The sequence below is a fragment of the Besnoitia besnoiti genome, chromosome I (genome assembly GCF_002563875.1).
Source record: "Besnoitia besnoiti strain Bb-Ger1 chromosome I, whole genome shotgun sequence".
NCBI lineage: Eukaryota > Apicomplexa > Conoidasida > Eucoccidiorida > Sarcocystidae > Besnoitia > Besnoitia besnoiti.
Window position 1 is genome coordinate 1,766,959 of NC_042356.1, and position 19,306 is coordinate 1,786,264.

At 53.3% G+C, this 19,306-nt stretch overlaps 3 protein-coding genes across 3 annotated transcripts; 2 read left to right on the forward strand and 1 right to left on the reverse strand.

Annotated features, from left to right (window-relative positions):
• Positions 1-2,639: 2,639 nt before the first annotated feature.
• On the reverse strand, positions 2,640-3,335 carry BESB_002620 (uncharacterized protein; the record flags this gene model as incomplete). Its single annotated transcript, XM_029359017.1, has 1 exon — positions 2,640-3,335. One exon carries the CDS (start codon positions 3,333-3,335, stop codon positions 2,640-2,642), a length of 696 nt encoding a protein of 231 aa, XP_029221930.1.
• A 1,691-nt stretch (positions 3,336-5,026) lies between these two features.
• BESB_002630 (putative vacuolar ATP synthase subunit d) lies at positions 5,027-10,884 on the forward strand (the record flags this gene model as incomplete). The annotated part of the gene is made up of 12 exons (XM_029359018.1): positions 5,027-5,147; positions 5,548-5,665; positions 6,178-6,231; positions 6,760-6,865; positions 7,093-7,288; positions 7,485-7,588; positions 7,888-8,002; positions 8,846-8,910; positions 9,381-9,428; positions 10,093-10,219; positions 10,423-10,490; positions 10,819-10,884. 12 exons carry the CDS (start codon positions 5,027-5,029, stop codon positions 10,882-10,884), a joined length of 1,188 nt encoding a protein of 395 aa, XP_029221931.1.
• A 2,536-nt stretch (positions 10,885-13,420) lies between these two features.
• BESB_002640 (bradyzoite antigen BAG1) lies at positions 13,421-15,349 on the forward strand (the record flags this gene model as incomplete). The annotated part of the gene is made up of 4 exons (XM_029359019.1): positions 13,421-13,633; positions 14,029-14,082; positions 14,400-14,613; positions 15,135-15,349. The coding sequence occupies 4 exons, from the start codon at positions 13,421-13,423 to the stop codon at positions 15,347-15,349; spliced, it is 696 nt and encodes a 231-aa protein (XP_029221932.1).
• Positions 15,350-19,306: the final 3,957 nt, after the last annotated feature.

Here is a 19,306-nt window from a genome sequence, read left to right on the forward strand (position 1 = left end):
CTGTGTCCTGTCGACCGCCAACGGCTTTTTCCGGCATCCGCTTTCAGTTTTGAGTGTTTCTTGGCGTGGACATCGAGGTGTAGATTTCTTTTAATCGACTTTTCAAGTTTGTTCGAGTTGTGCTTTTAGCGGAGTCTGACGCTTTCTGCGTTCGTCCTTTTGGTTTCTGCTTCTCGCTCTTCATCACCCCTCTCGCTCTTCACTCGGCTCCGCTCGCTCCGTGCCGGGTTCGCTCTCTGCTTCGTCTCTTAGCAGGTGCGGCGAGGCTCTCTCGCTTTCTCTGTCTGGCTGTATTCTCGGCTCCTTTGAAACCTGGTCAGTCAGCGCAAGGAACACTCGACAGAATAATGCGAAAAGAAGTGCAGATCTGGGAGGGCGCCGTTCGGCGCGAGTGAAGTCTCCCATTTTTTTTTGAGTGAATCCTGCTCGGCTGCACAGTTTCGACGCTAGCTGCCCCCTCCCCCCCCCCCCCCCCCGCCCCCTCCTCCGCATCTAAACGCCCTATCTGCAACCCACACTATTTTTCGGATCTATGGAAGTGGTAGGGCATTTCACCGCACCTGCGATAGATCATACTTGTTGGTTGACTGGGTGTGTAAGCAGTCAGACGTTAACCAGCCATGCTCAGTTGAGAATTTCCATTCTACTCGGAAGGAGATAACCCGCTAGGCAGTAAGTTCTTCAAGCATCACCGCACACCCTGTCCTTCTAGCTGTGCTGGGGAGAGTCGAAGACGGGCGTCGCCCAATTATTCCGCAGACAAAAGGTAAAAAAGAAGAACAGTGGAGAGTTTCACTTGTCGCATACCGCGACGAATTCTTGTCGCGGACCAGCTCGCTACCGAAGGTAAGCGGAGTTCCTTCACAAGTTCGTTGTTCAACTTTCATGGCAGATTATCTGAGCGTTCGGGACGAACTGCGATGCAGCCGGGCGGGCGGCGACAGAGCAGCACACGCCCACCGCAGCGGGGCCTTTTCAATGCCCAAGAGTTCCCTATGTTTACACAGACTACCTTTGTATGGGGAGTGTATATTACGAGTTGAATTTCTGGTGTAGCTCTTGAAGGTCTTTGCTTGCGGGATCCATGTTCTCGTGCATTGTTCATGATATCAGGCTAAGTGCAATAGCAGAGCATAGTTACGGTGACAGCTATCGTGGATACACAACCATCTGAGCACCATGACCAATCTAACACAGATTATTAGGGTAACTGGAATCCTCATCGGCAGCGAAGGGCGGTAGGCGCTCCCCCTTCGCCTCGTTTGCCTGCGTACCAGTGCTCAACGAGGCACACGTGCGCGCTGCTGTGCGGGTACGTGCGCGTGCTGAAATTCTTTTCCTCTTTCTAGTTCATTATATATACGTTTTTGAACATATGCATAGTAATATGCATATATATATATATATATATATATATATATATATATATATATATATATATATATATATTTTGTTGACTGGAGTCGTACGGATGTGCCTACGCGGGCCTGAGAGTAGCTGCCCACCTAGATAGCAGCCAACGCAGCCCGTCATGACATATATCTGTCTATGTTTATACGCCTATATCTATAAAAATATACGACTTTTCTCTACCTAAGTTTATGTATGCACAGGGGTATGCATACACTAGATACCGGTATTCGTATATGAATAAATGTATATCTATCTATCTATCTATATTCTCAACAAGAGACTCGGGGTAAAAGCCTCCGCCTTGCTCGGTGACCGGCGAGCGCTCCAAGGAGATGCCTGACTGACGCAGAGTTCGGAACCCTTTAAACGTAAAAGCGGATTTGTAAACAATTAGAATGCAATCTACAAAGTTGTGCACCAAGCTGACTACAGTTGGGGTGTACAGGGTCAAGACTCCGTGCGATTTTCGAAAGATGGTATCAGTTTGTTGAGGCTTGAAAAGCCTGTCGTCTCCCAGACTCTCGCGGCTCCCTCCGACGCAGCGGCCGAGGGCGTTGTGCGGGAAACAAAAAGCGGAAAAAAAAAGCATGCGCTTCCGGACGCTCCCGCGCGTATGACCATCAGCGCCGTTCCGCGCTTCACGAGATTCGAACGCAGAGAGAAAAACAGCGCAGCTTGGCATGCGGGCAATGGAACAGCCCCCCGCGGCAAAGAGGTCCTCAGTGCGCGGCGTCGTTGCCTTCTGATTCCTCCAGCCGCAGCCAAGCCGAACTTAAAGCAAACTTTACTCTGGAGCAAAGCGCACCGCGAGCAGCCCGTCTGCTACGACCCGCCGCGCCCTGCCATCGGCCCATAGCATGCGTCGAAAGACTCACAACGACTTCAGCGCGTGAATTCGAACGCCTTCCTCGAGTGACTTCCCGACGCCATCATCCAGTGGCTCCTGACGCCATCATCGAGTGGCTCCTGACGCCTTCATCGAGTGACTTCAAGCACCTCCGTCTCTCGCGTCTGGCGACCTTTCGTCAAAATGTCTCTGCGTAGGTCAGCGCCGGCGCGTCCGCTTGCGATCTCTCCGGCCGTCGACGCCTCGGCGTCTTCCTTGTTATCTGCGCACGCACCTTCTTCCTGCGTCTAGGCTCGGCTGGGTGGGTGTTTTTGCGCCGGAGATCCTCGGCGGTGCCTCTGGCGCTCGCGGGAGAGTTGATGCGGAGAGGGCGGGAGCCCTAGAGGCCTCCCACCGCGGCGACCGAGAACTGCTTTTCAGGGATCAGCGCGATGAAGTCTCCGCTGTTGAGCGGCAAGAGGCCCGCCTTGGCGCAGTGGGTGAGCACGTACAGGCAGCCGCCCAGACTGATGAGGAGGTAAACGGCTTTCTGCAGCCAGAGCAGCGCACCGAGTCTGCCGTCTTCCTGTGGAGCGCCGCGGCGCCGCGCCGCGGCAGCATCCGTGCTAGAGGAGACGAGTGTCTGTCTGTCTTTCTCGACGCCGGCGAACACGCGCTGGACGTTCAGCGCAGAGGAGAAGCAGCTGTGAAGCACGTAAAAGAGGATAAAGATTCCAAAGATGCCGCCCACGCCGCCCATGTATATCATGAAGAAGTTCATCGCCAGGTTCTTCGCAGGCGACATCGCGATCTCCCAGCCCTTCTTTGCGAGCAGCTGCTGCCGCCGAAGCGCCTCATCGCGCGTCAGCTCGCCAGCACAAGAGGAAGAAGCAGCGTGAGAAGAAGAGGAAGAAGAGCGAGGGAGAGGCGCGGCGCGCGCCGTGGAGAAGGCAGACTCGACAAAAGCGAAGCCCGGAGGCGACGGCAAGGGGACGGGGGCCGTAAAGTGCCCGCGCGACCGCGCCGTGGAGCTCGAGGCGTCGAGCGAGAACTCCCAGCAAGAGAGAGTAGGCGCGGCGGCAGCGGCGGCCTCCATGCTCGCGGCAGACTCGGGCAACTTCTGCGCCTCCGGTCCCTCTCACGAGCCCTGAGGAAGGACAGCCTGACAGAGCAACAGAGCGAAGAGGAGGAAACGGAGAAGAAGGTTTCCCAGGGCAGCGAGCGCAAGACAGCGAGGAAGAGACACGCCGCCGCGCGAAATGTGCAAGGAGAGGCAGACGACTGAAAAAATACGGCAAGAAGAGGGAGACCGGAAGAAGGAAGCAAGCAAAGCCAAAGAGGGGAAACTTGTTTTGCCACGGGGAGCGTGGAGGACTGAGGAAGAGCGAAATACTGACGAACAGAAACAAACACAGAGCCAAGCGGGAACAGAGACAGCTGTGGACTTCCGATGGAGCGACCGCTGAAGGGACAACAGTGGTGAAAGGGAATAGAGGGAGTTGAGGACGGAAGCCAGGAGGCAGCGACAACTTTCCGCTCTGCAGAAGATCAGTAAAAACAGAGTTGTTGCTGCTCGGTAGACGCCTTGGCTTTTCACGACAGTGGTGTGTATGTACGGGAAAGCCACGGGAAGGGGGGCGGCGAGTCTCTGTGGAGACCGGTATTCAGTTTGTTTTCCACTGAACACCGCTTTTGACATCGAGCAACACGTGCAGGCTCGATCCAGTTCACTTAGCGAGATCTGAACGCGTTTCAGTCAAATTCGCAAATTCGCGAGCGTCGTCGCGGACCTCTGTTTCGCGATAGAGAGAGCCGCCTTATAAACGGGAGCACCGGCGACCATGAGCAAGCAGAGCATTGGAAAAGAAACAGAGACAGCTGCTTGGCTTTGCCAGCAGTGCCAGCGAGTGAAGGACAACACGAGATGAAAGAAAGTGGTGATCGTCTTTGAAAGGCTTCAGCGCGAAGAGAAAGGGGAAAGAGAAGCACGCAAGTGTCCGAAGAACCCTTCGTTGGCGCTGAGGTTTTTTCCTCCTGCGGCGGGTGTATGTACAGTACACTCCAGCATCGCTCCTCTACGCTTTTCTGATGCAGTCCCTTCAGAACGACTGAAGAAGCAAAAGTCCATTTTCTCCAACGGCAAACACTTAATTTCTCACTCTTTGTGGCGTTCGTGGCTGACTTGTCCGCTTTGGAGTCGCGTTTTGTGGCCCCGTAGCTCGTTTCACCGTACTCGACTCACCTCTGATTTGCAGTTTTCCTCGCGCATTTTCTCCTTGTTTTTCCTCCTGTTCTTCACTATCACATCACCGTGTTCCTGTGTGTCGCTCTTCTCTCACTGCTGTCCCAGCGTTCGGTGCGTTTTTTCCTCCGTTTCCAGCTTCGCCTTCTGCCGTTTGTTCGGGTCCGTGGTCCCGCTTCGGGTGAACAGCTTTATGACTTCCTCTTTCGCGATCGCTTCCGCCCTGTTCCTTCTTTTCGTTTCGAGATCGTGTTCGTCCAGCCGTCCTCTAGACTTCGCAAAGGCTCAGCTTCTCATCGCCTCGCCTGCTGCGTCTGCATTTCTGCTGCGGCGAGTTGCTGCGCGAGTCGTATCCCGGAACGAGGGTCACTCTCTAGATCCCAGAGGTCACAAAGAGAAGGAAACAGAGCAATCAAGTTGCCCTGCCTCTCTCTAGACTTCTTCCTCTGAGCCTTGTTCTAGCCGGCCTCACCCCTCTCCTTCGCTCAACCTCTTCATCGTACACCGCAGAGCGCGCGACGCAGCTAAATCCCATTTCTTTCACCATGGAACTCTCGTTTTTTAACGTCGATGACGGCTACCTGGAGGGGATCTGCCGCGGTCTGCGCTCTGCCTTTCTGACGGAGGAGGACTACAAGAAACTCGCAGCCGCAGACTCGCTGGAAGGTGAGACCCGCAGGCCTTCTCTGATATCTGTTTCTCAATGTGGCGCGTCTCTGCACATCGAACCGAATCGTCCTGTATCCACAGCTGTAGATACATGCAGGGAGTCATGCGTGAATGCTCTCAGAGGCATTCTCGCGTTTTCTTTTGAAATCCTGTGTGTCTGGTTGACCGCCCGACATCTACCTTTTCCCCCGGCTTCTTTTCAACTCCTCCCTCATCCACTTCGTCTGCGCCCTTCGATGTGCCCTGTGTGGTTTTTTTCGCTTCCGTACCTCTGCCGAGTGTCAAGTATCGCGTCGGCTTAAGCCCTATCCTGTTTATCCTCAATTCGCCTTTTTCTGCGATTGTATTCGCGCCTCTGCACACTTGCTTCTCAACTTCCGTTTTTCTGCTCTTTTAGACCTCCGCTCGGCGCTGGAGGAGACCGACTACGGCCCCTTCATGCAGGATGAGCCGCTTCCGCTTGCCGTTCCCACGCTGTCTCAAAAATGCAGAGAAAAAATGGCGGCGGAGTTCAGGTAGGACACGAATCTTTGCGCTCTTTGCTAAAGTTTTTACGTTTTAATAACCGGTTTCTGCTGCATTCTGATTGCTGTGGCACCCTGGTTTTCGCGGTTTTTCCATCGTTTCTCGTCTGTAGTGTCCCTCTCAGTTCCTCGTTTGTTGGCGCCGCGTGTGCCTCAAATTTTCTGTCAGCGCTCGTCTCTCGCTGTCCTCGAAGGATTCCAAACTCAAGAACGCATCGATCAGTATGCAATCATCCTATATTTCCAATGGCATCCTACACAGTAGGTACTGCTGTATATGAAGAATCGAACTATATCCAGATCTATCTATCTATCTATCTATCTATCTATCTATCTATCTATCTATCTATCTATAAATATATATATATATATATATATATATATATATACTACGGTATAGGCTGATAGATACGTTGTAGATAGGTAGTTAGTAAAATCGGACTCCTCAGGTGGCTGATTGTTTGTTTCTAGGCAGTGTTTGTTTTTTTTTTCTGGTTGTTCAGATATCTGCGGTCGCAGGCGTACGGCCCCCTCGGGAAGTTCCTCGACTTCATTGCGTAAGAGAAATCGAAAAAACGTAAAGCGAATTTTGCACGATCGCAGCCACGCCTTCAGCCTTCTGCATCGGGAAAATCGGCGGCATCTGGCTCTTTGCAGAGTTCGCCTGGCCCGGGCTTCAGCTAGGCTGCGTGTTTGCCTTCTCTGCATCCTGCGTGTGCCAAAGGATCATGTCGTGTGAACATCCCGCCGCAGTTCCCACGCTATTCCTCACATGCTCATTAACTGGCTCGCCGACCTCGGCCTGATATAAATATATATATGCATGCGTACGTGCACATATATAGGAAGCTTAGGAGGAGGTCATGGAGAATGTAGAAGGGTGGACGCGCGACTGCGGTCGGTTTGATTTTGTTTCTTGCGGAGAAGGGCAGAGCTCTGGGGGCGCGGGGCTTGGAGGCACGCGGCGGAAATTTGACTGCGGAGGTGGAGCAGAAGCAGGGTTTCGAGTGTCCTCGCAGCGCGCACGTGGCGGATGCTCTCTCGCGGCCGGCATGTTTACTGCAGTTCTCTTTTTCTGTTTTCAGGACCGAGAAAATGATTGACAACGTCGTGGGCCTGATTCAAGGCGCCATCAACCGAAAGTCTGCGCACGAGCTCCTCGCGCGCGTCGATCCGATGGGCTACTTCCAGGTAAAAGCGCAGAAGATGTGTCCATCGATCACTATCTACCTATCTGTATCTACCATCCTATATATATATATATATATATATATATATATGTACATACGGCAGGGTGGCGTTGCAACGCGAGGTGTCGTCTATCCGCGTCATATATATATATATATATACATATATATTATATGTCATTGTGAATGTGTGAAGACTTTTTGTCGGCTTTGATATGTGTTTTTGCGCAGGAAATGGCCGCGATCGCGAACATGGATCTGACAACAAGCTACGAGGAGCTCTACCGCGCGCTGCTGATTGACACGCCCGTGGGAAAGTATTTTCAAGCCTTTCTGGCAGAGTCTGCCTCTCAAGCCGCGGCGCATGCGGAGCAAGGCGGCCACAGTCTTTCGGAGGTCGCCAGCATCGTCTCAGAGACCGATATCGGTAATTCTTGGCAAAATAAATGATGCTCGAGAAGGTTTCCCGGAGGCAGACAGGCCGGCTCGCAACGCTGTGGGAAGAGAACTCGAGACTGCAGGGTGCGACTGCAAAGAAAGAAGAGAGACAGAGTTATGCAGACTGACAAATATTTGTAACAGGGGTTGAGAGAGGAGCGAGCGCTCTTGTTTTTTTTTTTTAGAGCTCATGCGAAACAGTCTGAAGAAAGGCTGGCTCGAGGATTTCTACGCCTTCTCCCAGTCCCTCGGCGGCACAACCAAGGAAGTCATGACTCACATCCTCAAGGTGCGTTTCGCGGAGGACTCAAACAGGTCTCTCCTCGTCGCGCAGCCGCCTCCTCTCCTTTGAGGGGGGCAGAGCGGCTCACAAAAAAGCGAGTAGAAGCGGGGTTTCTGTGTATCCGAATGCGACACAGAGAAAGAGAGAGCGAGGAAGCAGGGCTGGAAGCCCGGCCGTGCAGTTTGGTGACATGAGCTCCGTCGCGTGAGAGGGAGAGAGACGAGACGGCGTCTTTGAGTCCGGCTCGCGGGTTGCATCTTTTGCATTTTCCCGCATTTATTCAAATTTTTCTCAATTTTGTTCAGACGGAGGCAGACTTCCGCGTGCTTCGCTTAGTCGTCAACTCGCTGTCCTCGAACCAGCAGCAGCAGATGGATCGCCAGGCGCTGTATCCGTCCTTCGGCTACCTCTACCCCGAAGGTGAGAAGAATGGACTAGCCCAGGAAACGCATGCGTCGCTGCCCTCTCGCAGCCCCTCTCTACCCCGGTCTTCGCCCAACTTCGATAGGGTTTTTACATACATACATACATATTTCTAATGTGAAAACCATGCAAGTAATTATATATGTGTATATGTAATGCGTGAGCATACGAGGTGCTGTGGCTCATGCGCACATGTGACGCCGTAGCCGCGTAGGTAAACTGTGTTGGCGGAGAAGGTCAGTCCTGCGTCTCGATGAACTGTCGCTGAACTCTTCTCTCGTGTTTCCGTATTTCTTCTCTGCTTCTCTGAGCGCTTCGGAGGCCTGACGCGCCGATCGACGAGACACATGTCTCCTTCCTCAGACTGTATTGCGCCCGTGTCTCTGCGGTCTGTTACTCTCGTTTCTCTGCCCTGCGCTCGCATGCCGAGGATGACAGTCGCTTCTCTTAGCGTTGCATCGGCCTCGCAAGAGAGCCGAAGGCGAGGCCAAGAGAAAGAGAGGGCGCAGGGAGGTCTCGCTCGTTTCAAACGCAGCGAATGTTTTCCTGGCTCTCGACGAAGAGAAAAGGCGAATCTGAGGCCGCACGGAGACAGAACATCGTGACACAATCAACCACGCTTTTTGAGTCTATATATATGTATATATGTGTATAACTGGAAATTTGCAGGAGTCTGCCGCCTTTCTTGCCTTTGTTGCGTCGGCGCGGGCTCGTCGCTATCGCTATTCCGGCGCCGCCGTGTGCATTTGTTTAAAGCTGGCGTGCCATTTTGTGTGTTTTTGTGCACGTGTGTTAATCTCTTTGGAGAGGCCATGCTGTTTTTTTTTCGTGCGCGTGCAGGCACCGACGGCCTTCGCAAGGCGTGGAACGACTCCACCGTCCGCGCTACCCTCGCGCCTTACTCTGTACGTGGAGTAACAGTTGAGGCAGAATCTATCGCGGACTGCATCCCAGTGCAGTTTTTTCGGCATTTCCACAGCGGCCTCGAGAGCGAAAAGACCGCAGCCTTTAAGCCACGGACTTTGAATCTGCACATACAGACGTCTATGACGCGATTCCGCTGTGTGATGGATGGTTTTTCGTGTTTAAATGTACTCTTCAGTTTGAGGTGTGCGTTTTTTTTAGCCGTGAAGAGATAACGGCGGTGTCTTCAGCTTGCGTGGCTTTGGGGGCGAGAGGCGTGGGTTGAAAGCTGTTTCAGTCTCTGCGTTTCTTGGAGTGCATCTACATTTTCCTGCGCGAGCCTTATAGTTCCTGTTCTTGTTCATATGCACATACCCATCGATATATCTCTATAGCTGTATACAAGAATCTCTGATATTAGTCGACATGTGCATTTAGGGAGGGAGTCTCGTCTTTGCGTGTCGCGCCGCAGAACTACCTCAACCTGTACGAGCAGTGCAAGTCGTTCTACGTCGGCCAGGTGAGAGAGGGAAACGAAGCCTCGAACTGCCTTTCTTGTCCTTTCGTCCGGTCTGACCGCCTTGCGTGTTGTGCATTCCTTCCGCTGTACGGTGCGCATCTTATTTATATATGCATATTATTATTTCATGTATGTATATGCACAGGAAGATAGGTGTGTACAAAGCTATATATGTGCATGCAAAACACATGAATGTATGGCAGTATGTCCGAATGCATATGCGGACGTGTGAGTATTTGCATGCATGCGTGAGTGGCGTACACGTCTAGTCATGCGTGCAGTCCTAGTCCGCTGCGCGCCGAGTGTGTGCTGGCTGTGATTGAACAGCGTATAGAGTCATCGCGTCGTGTTCATGTGTCTTGCTTCCCAGTCAACTGGATTCTAGTCTCTTGGATCGCTGAATGAATCGCTCACAGGCTGCTTCTCAGATGCGCTGAGCAGCATCCTCCTACGAGGCGAGAGAGACTCAGGTCGGAGCGTTTTTCGAGTGTGAGGCGCTCCGCGGTGTCGGACCGTCTGCACTTTGTGAGGGCCTCGTGGAAGCGCGTTGAGGCGTGTGTCGGGGGTTTTTTGAATTTTTTTCTCGTTTCGTCGCGTTTCGGGGCGGTATCTTCACGGAGGGCTGGATGGCGATTGGTTTTCTTTCTGTTTCTGGTCGGCGCAGGAGGGTCAGGGCAACGAGGCGGCGGCGGACCTGGCGAGTTCCAGCAAGTTCAAGTCTCTCGAAGATCTGCTTTACAACGAAACTGCAAACATGTGTGAGCTCGCCTTTGAGCAACAGTTCCATTACGGTAAGGGGCCATCGAGGCAAACGACTCTGTCGTCAGAAAAGCGAAGAGGCGCGCATGCATGCGAATCGCGACTCCAAGATGGAGCGATATCTCACCGGTGTTTAGGGTTTGGTTAAGGGACAGTGCAAGGCTGAGAGGAGAGAACGAGGCAGTGGCAGACACCGTGTTGGAGAAGAAGGGATGCTTTCTGTTTTGTTGTGCAGGCATTTACTACGCATGGGTGAAGCTGAAGGAGCAGGAAATCAGAAACATTGTCTGGATCGCTGACATGGTAGGATGCGTGTCAACGGACTGGGGACGAATCAAGGCATGTCTTTGTCTACTACGTTAGGCGACTTTCATTTCTAGCGATATGTCTCCGAGTCCCACGCTTAACGTGCGGTCACAGAATGAATGAACAAGTGTTTCTTACAGCGCATGCATATTTATATATATATATATATATATCCTTGCCAGCTTCCCGATTGTGCCCGTATTTGGTGCATTAGCTCAATTTGAGGGCGTGGCAGGTATATTATATATACATGTTATTTATCTTTTGTGGAGGCAGAAGCGCCTCGGATTGGATTTATTTTTATGGCCTTGTCTTTTCTGTGCAGATCTTGATGAAGAGAAAGGAATTTATTTCCGACCAGATCGTCCCGCTCTTCCTGCCTCGTGTGTAAAGACTGTCTCCACGACTGCTCATCGTGAAGGCGCCCTCCTCCTCTCTTGTCTTCTAGTTTTGCTTACAATTGCTTGCCATCGCTCTGTCTGCTTCCCCACGCCCGACCTGTTCCGCCTTTCACTTTCGACGCGGCATCTGGTTTCGAGGGAGGATGCCTCTGGCTCTACGCGCGCTAGGATGTTATGAAGTCCCTCTGTGTCACCTTACCCATCCGTTGACAGATGGGCTCGTACTTCAATCTACATATATATAGATATTAAAATCTATACATATGTATATATGTTTGTATTCATACGCGGTCAAAACGTGTGTATGGAGGTATACAATGGATATACAATATGCTCAGACGAGGCGCTGGGCAATGTCGCGTGCGATTTCTGCGTTGCCCTTGTGCCGTTCCACGTTGTCCTTTCAACGCATTTTCAGTAGACACCCGCAGAGAGAATACAGGAAAACACTGGATTTGCTAGTCTTCACATCTGCCTCGTGCGTGGTTTGAGCATTTGAAGGAAACAAGGGCCAGCCGAAAGGCAGGAAGATGCACGCGTAGGCTAACGGTTCGTGGATTTCTTCGCCTACAGTTGAATGTGAGAGGGGTTTGGAAAGAAACAGTCGAGAACTCGACTTGTGAAAGAACGCGAGCAGGGCTCAGAGAAGGGACACGGGGACGTCACGCGGTGTGTAGCCTCGTCTTCGAGCGAAGAACAGAGTAGGGATTTTGATCATTCCGTCGTTGCATCAGTTCGAGACGAAACAAAAGATTGGTGGCGAATGAGGGAAAACGAATGGAGAGTGCGTGCGGGAGGGGAAGTCTGTGCCTATCTGTGCGGTCTTCTTGCGTGCACTCCCTTCAGTGGTTTCGACTTGACGTTGCGGAGGACTCTTCTCAAAACACGGAAAGCTCGTGGCACCCGCGTGCGCCTTCGAAATTTCACCTCTCTTTTCTTCCTCACATTGTCACGCGTCGCGCGATACAGCCGCGCAGCAACACGCCTCCCTAATAAGACGCTCTGCTTCTACAGTAATAAACAGCAGCTGCAGCACAGGCCCTCGCACGAGCTCGCTCACAGGTGCTGCAAAGCCAGGTCGCCTACGGATTCAGTGTTAGAAGTACGTGCACCCGGCCCCACTGTCCTCGTGAAGAGGCACGCTGGCTGCCTCACGACTCTCGTGTATTTCGTAGTTCATGACCCGCTCCATCCAAGTACAATGTCGATGGAGATCAGAAAGTTTTGCATTTCTATTGTTCGCCACGAAATGAATTCGTGGCAGAGCCGCTGCAGCTGATCTCTGGCAGGAATGCCCTTCAGCAGGCCCGCACGGGACCGTCCGACAGAAGATCTGATGAGGCCGCACGGAGACAGTCGAGTCAAAAGGGAATCTGTAAAAGAAACCAGGCCATGTAAAACCACAGTCGCATACGCGCGCGACGAAGGGGTGGTTCGCTTTCAAAGGTTCAATCAGCATTGCTGACGCTGGCACGCCCTTCTGAACGCAGGTTCAGAGGGACGCAACACGTCGCAATGACAGGCCCTGGGGAGCAATCCATCGGGCGGTAGGGTAAACTTGCTGCCGGTGCCGCACGCCGTACAATCAACATACGAAGTCGTGCGTGAAACAAACCCTTCCCCCTCGAGAGGAGCAGGAGGGCATGCTACTTTGTATTGCCAGTCGCCTCGGCGGTGCAATGTACCATGGCGGATGCATGTGAGGTATGAAGTGCTTCCGAGTTGCCTCATTGCTGCTGGCGAACCTGAGTCTTTGTAAACACACGGCGGAGCACACGCCTTCCAAAGCTATGGAGAATTACTCTTGAGGGACTCTACATGGTTGCCTTCTCTTCAGCTAGCTCGCGAGACCGCATGGAAGCCTGGAGGCGACATCGCACAGTCCACACCCCCAGCGGTCATCAAGGCGAGTGCCTTGCTGGCGGGTCACACACGACCCTGCCCTCGCCGCGACTCTCCTTTCCCTTCCTGCGGGTGTGTAAAGAGCGTTACGATGAGCGATAATGAATTTCGATTCGGTGGGCCATGTGCGTGCCGCGCCAAACGCTCTTTGGTAGCTAGCGAGTCAGTTGTTGTCCGTTTCCAGCGCACATCCCGGTTGAGCAGCTCTGTGAGTGCTCGCTGGCGAATCCACTGGTCGACTGTCCGGCGTTACGCTCGGAGCTCTGCCGGTCGCTAGCTCCAGCTGTGTCTACTGCGACCCTGTCTACTCATAAACCGGGATCCCACGCGTGCAGGTGTCCAGGTGCGGCTACAAAAGTGTTCGTTTTTCCCCTCTCTGGTTCACTCGACGAAGGCAACACTCGATCGCAGCGATTCTCCTCGTGCTTTGACAAGCGCGGCCTGTGGATACGTGGACCCTTCCTTGAGGCCCTCCAGAGAGGCGGCTGAAGCGAAGGTGGAGACAACGGTACCTCGAATTGTTCTGATTCTTCGGATTCTGTTTCAGCCGGTGGTTGAGGCGCGTCTTGCCCACGCGGCCGTTTAAGGCAGCTTCCCTCGATCGCTCTTTACAACAACATAAACATGGCGCAACAGACGCCACCTTCTCACCCTCAGGGCTGCTGTTCGCCGTCATGCCCGATGAAGCATTCGGCGCCCGCAAGTGCCATTGCGCCAAGCGGGACTTGTCCGATGCGAGCCTTTCATCCAGCTGGCAGTCATTCGCACTGCGCATCGTTCGATGACGCAAGAAACAGACTGATGCGCGACAAGAATGTGCGACCCGTAAGAAACCGGGTAACCACTCACTGCTGCCAGCGTAGGCGACAACGCACGGAGGAGACGAGGTGCCATGCGTCGCGGGCGAAACGTAGTTACGTGATCTGTGTCGCTTCTGGGTTTGCTCTTCTGGCCTTAAATGCTAATACAGCATCTGTATGCAGAGAGCGAACGCAACCGCAGACGCATTCGGACAGCGAGTGCCATGCGTTATTTGTGCTCTCCAGGGTGCACATGTGTACTGAAGAAGCTGTTAAGCGTCGCGGTCTGTGCAGACTATAATGTATCAAGGTTTGCAAATCGCGGGGAGGCGCCACTCCGTCACAAGAGGGAGATGCAGGGTTGACGGGAGGCCGAGAGACCTGCTGATTCGTGACAGGTGTTTCCTATCCCTGTGGTGATGATGTCTGCAGATCGAGTTTTTCGACGATCCGATCCCCCTGCCTCTTGCCTACTGGACGCCTCCGGTAAGGGCGAAAGTTGCGGAGGGGGAGCTACAGCTTCGGGGTCGAAGAACGTGCGCACTGCTAAGAAGCTTCGCACTGGACCACATGTAACGGTTTTGAGACAGTCCCTACGTGATTGCAAACACGCGTTCGAAACAGATATACCCCTTGAGAAGAAGTAAATGGAGTACACTTCACCCAGGTCTCACGCGGCTGACTCGTTCCAATTGTGTAGGGGGCCACACCGCCAGGTGCGGATGAGGTCTGTTTCAGATGTACATAAAAGGCGTAGACCACCGCCGGTGTTTTGGACCGTTGTTGTTGATGTGGCTCGTCAGCTGTGGAGTGGCTTCGCTGGCACCCCAGTCGATGACATGATGTTCGAGACGGCCCTGACAGCAGCAGACATGATGCAGGACGTCGCGTGGAGGCCGCGCGTGGACGTGGATTTCGACGACAAAAAGAAGGAAATGATTGTTTTGGCCGAGCTGCCTGGCATGCAAAAGGAAGATGTCACCATCGAAGTTGACAAAGGAGCTCTCGTGATCAAAGGTAGGTGGGGAAACACGTCTTGCCCGCCGTACACGTCTACTTCTCAAAGCCCTGGGAAGCCCTCGCGCTGGAGGAGGAGTCGGGAGGTCCATGCCCGCCTTCGGTACACTGCAGCAGAAGCGAAGTTGCTGGTGACGCCTAACGTAGAAGAGGTGACTCCGTGTGAAAGCAACCCGACAGAGGGGGAACCCCTTGAAGTGAAGGCGACGCCGCGGGCGCGCAGTGGGCACGGCGCAGTATAGGACGCGTTTTGGAGTGCCCCCCGTTCAAGAAAAGTATGGGAACCAGTCGCGCGGTTGCGAGGGAGCTTTTCGAGCACAACTGGTCGCCGGCGCTGAGAGGCACGTTTTGAGTTAGAAACCGATTATAGTCAAGCAGACAGCACTAGAATCCATAGGCTACGCGTTTCACTTCTGCAGAGCCACGCGCTTGAATGCGGATGCCGGCAGGGCGATGACGCTTTTGTTGATCGGGGGAAGGCAGACGCGTGTGGAACCAAGCTATGATGCGTGTCACAACAGGCGAAAAGACTGCGGGAGACGTCATCAAGGAAGAAGAAGGCAAGACGAAAAACATTCTCACCGAGCGGTTCTCAGGGTACTTCTGTCGTCGCTTCCAGCTCCCGAGCAATTACAAACCCGACGGCATCAACGCGACCATGGAGAACGGCGTGCTGCGCGTCACCGTCAAAGTAGACGACTCAGACCAGGGGAAGCAGCAAATCACCGTCAAGTAGTGTGAAAGACGCGTAGTGATCATGGCAGAAGGGGCAAGTGAAAAGGGACTATAAAGGCCTCGAAATGCGTGGGATGCGAATGAAGGCGAGTCAGTTTGTGTGGCATGCGTGCTTCCGGTTTACCCGCGCTTTTTCGGCAGGCCCAGTCCTCTGTGAGTTCACTCCACGAGCGAACTGCATCATCCATCGCTGCACACATCGAGCCCAGAAGAGCTGTCGCCACCTTCTCGAGGAGCAAAGTATTAAATGATCTGATCGAGAGCACCAAATTGGTTTGTATAGCCGATTATTTTCCAGCTGAAATCTGCCGCCCCTGCGGAGTTATGATAGCGAGGCTAACGCTGCTACACCTGTGAAAACATGTTTCTGCTTTACGCTAAAAGGTGGACATGGTCGGAGACACCTCGCAGCCGTTAACGCGCACTTCGAAGTCACCTGGGTTGTTAGAATGTATCACATTACCAAGGGATTTATCACTTAGTGAAGGCAAGACTGGAATCAGTTGCGACATCTGACGCGCATTTTGACTCAGGACGGTAACGACGGGCCGGCGAAAGCAGAAGAGAAAGCAGGCTTTTCTTCGGGTACAAGGTAGCGACGAAACACAAGAAACAACGCCTCAGGGTTGCTACAGCACAGGCGAGAGCGGTGGTCCGCACGGACGCGAAGCTGGACGGGGTCTCCAGTCGAGGAAACAGAACACAGAACCGACAAATTCGCTGCTTGTTGTTTCTTTAAATGGGTGGAACTGAGTTGCGTCATTCTTCGGAGGATTCTTTTTAACAAACGACTCGAGCTGCGTTTTACACGAAGTCAGAATTCTGTCGGCGGGTTGGAGCCGTTGTTAGGCCCTGGCAGCCGGACTGCCTATTGTGTCGTTGCCGCACGTACAGGAAAGTAGAGTACTGCACATAACGTGTCCCATCGTTTTTCTCGTAGAAGGCGCCTGGAGTTTCGAAAGGGAGGCCGGCTGCGCAGGTGCTTGCGTGAGTGAGCTCGTTTTTGTTGGTCATTTCGCACACTCAGAATGACAGCTGAGACACACGAAATCACACACCTCGGGAAAAGGCCGCGTCCGGTTTGCTCGAGCGCGTAATAGATCTAAACGAAAGCCGAGAATGGTAGATTGTGACATGTGTCGGGACCTAAGTCTTCCAGACGTCTGAATGCGCCCGTATCATTGTGAGCGTGCGGTATCCGTGACACTTACGAACTGAAGAATGAAAGAGGAACTAAAACAGCCGAACCGGAGTTCGAAAGCGGCCACGCGAAGCGAGAAGCACCATGAGCAGACCCTCTCCTTTCCTAGCTGGATCACCGCATCCTCCTCTGCCATGTCTATCGTTCTGAAGCCCCGCGACGACAGCGCCCCAAGCGACAGTGCCGTACTCGCTGGACAGAGGATGAGAAAGAGCCTCACAACAAACCACACTTCAGCACAGATGGTTAAAACAGTCTCGAAGCTTATGAGGCGTGAGGCTGAACGCCACAGCTTGATCACCGTCCCTCTGAGTCTCCTTGTGGGCAGTAGGCGTATTTTGCCTACGTTGCACTACTCGTAGGATGGAAGAAAAACTCGCTTCTGGAGAGATTTGACATCTGCCGCGTGAAAAAGGAGAAAGCGAACGACTTACTTCCTGGAAAAGAAAGCAAAATACCCGCCAGCCCACAGCGCCACGAGCATTGTGAAACATCATCCGCAAGACGCCGCCGTGGGAGAGTTGCGACATGGAAAACAGACGTCAGCGCACGCGAGTGTCTGGACTCGTGAATAGTCATTCAGTCTGTCCAGCCCGAGGTTCTATCCGGATGGATACGCTATCGATGGTGCCGCGACTGGAGACCGCAAACGCAGTTCGTCGGCTCTACACGAGACAGGAAGAGCTCTCGCCTGCGACCGATTCCACGCCATACCTCACAGAAGGAACCTGCGTCGCACTAGCGCCATACGCAGGCAACGAAACGCTACTGCTGGATCTCGCGTCTCGATGAATGCCCGGCTCGCACGTCCAGCGCCTCTGCACTTACGAGCTGAAGAGGAAGCCAACACACCCACAGAAATGGAAAGCACGCTGCAGCCCCGCCGCACACGATGTGAGGAGACCAGCGAAAAACCGACGCCTCTGCGGTTCTACCGACCGGATTATCTTGCAGGTCTGCGCGGGCTGCGTAGGGAGGTTTGTGGATCTCCATCATAATACCAGGACAAGAGAACGGGCTTAGCAACCGGGTGTCCTCTCTCTCACAGGCCTCCCTCGACAGCAGCTTACGAACTGCGAAGCAAAGGAAAGGTCCCTCTGCTCGTGAGAAATGGCGACACTGGACGTCGCCATGCTCGGAAACAGAGTTGCACGAAGACTAGGAGGAAACTCGCCCGGCGAGGCACTCGCCATATTGGTGTAGATGTATGGAATGACGTCTAGGTTGCACCATATAGCTTTCCACTCGTCAGCGCGTGATAGAAAAAAAGACAGATAGATGTCCACAGTTGCACGTATATTTGTTTTATGGCGACGGTGGCGGGCGGAGTCTAGTCCCTTCGCTCGCTTGCTGAAAGAAGTGAAGAGGGGGGTTCCCTCTGTTCTTGCGATTCAACGCAACGTACTTCCTGCACGGAGAATTCACAGTGAGTATCGCGGAAAGGAATAATTCAGTAACGCGTCGAAAAAAGACAAGTCTTGGCTCCCCTACCTGAGTCGCGCATTGGGAGTAAGCGCACATGCAGTTGTCGCTGCAGCCATGAGGCAAAAGGAATGCGCGAGAGCTGCATGATTCAAGCGCCCGCTGAGTTGTCTGTGTGAACCATCTCCACGCGGGGCTTCCACAGGGTTGTTGAGTCTCGAAGCTGACGCTGAGGGGCGACTCACTTCCTGAGCGACAGTCCACAACCGTGCGACTCACTTTTGTTGAATGCAAACGGAAGGCCGCGCCGGCACGCGAGTGGAAAATCTGTCACGCCCGCCTCGAAATCATGCAGACGAGTCAGCGCAGCACAGCAGCACAAAGATTGCCCGACAGGAGCGAGAAAAAGGGTTGATGGGGTTTGCGAGTCGAGTGAGAAGCTCGCGAAACCGGTACACGAGGACAGCGACGGCCCCAGAAAACATCACTAAAGATCTCGTCGAAGGAGTAAGAAAATTGCGGGGAAAGCCGAAGGAGCTGCAGAACATCGATTGCATGCACACAAACTCTCGCGGTATATCGCAACTGGCGAGCATATCAAGGATGTTGAGCAACACATCCGAGCCCGCCGGTCAAGACACAGAACAGCGAGGTGCTCCCGCGAGACTCCAGAGAGAGGAGTGGAAAAGGCGCGTCTGGCAACGGTAACTTACCGCCTGAGGAATGTCAAAATTGACACAGGCAGGCGGCGTAACGCTGCGCGCCTCTGCGAGGAGATTTCGCCTTCTCTGACTGCACTGGCCGGCGCAGTTGCAGATTCTGCTTTTCATGCGGAAGGACTCTTCCGTGTCCTGCGAAAGACATTTGTGCTGGACGCTCGGCGACGCACTACAGAAGATGAATAGGCTTGGCGCCGAAATCGCAAGATTCAGCTCAAAAGAATGTGGAGGCTCCAACAAACAGCTGTATTCAGTTGCTCCTGAATTAATGCATATCTGGGTGGGTGCATAATCATTCGAGATGCAACTTGTCTGCGGGCTGGACTCACGGAAGGCTGTTGATAAGACAACGAAGACACCTAGAGGCGCACGCACAGCTCAGGTCGCGACCACAGAACCAGGCCTTTCTTCCGGTTACACAGGCGATGAAAAGCCTCTTCTTTCGTCTACATGGAACGCGGCAGAGACTTCGCAAAAAAGTTTCGCGGACACACGCACCCGAAATTTTGCGACGAACTCGCCAGAGGGACGCGTCTCTCAGTTTAGGATTTCTGGGTGCTGAAATAAAATGCTGGTGTGAGATTTTCGCTTTCGAAGTCGTAGAGGCCACAGCGCG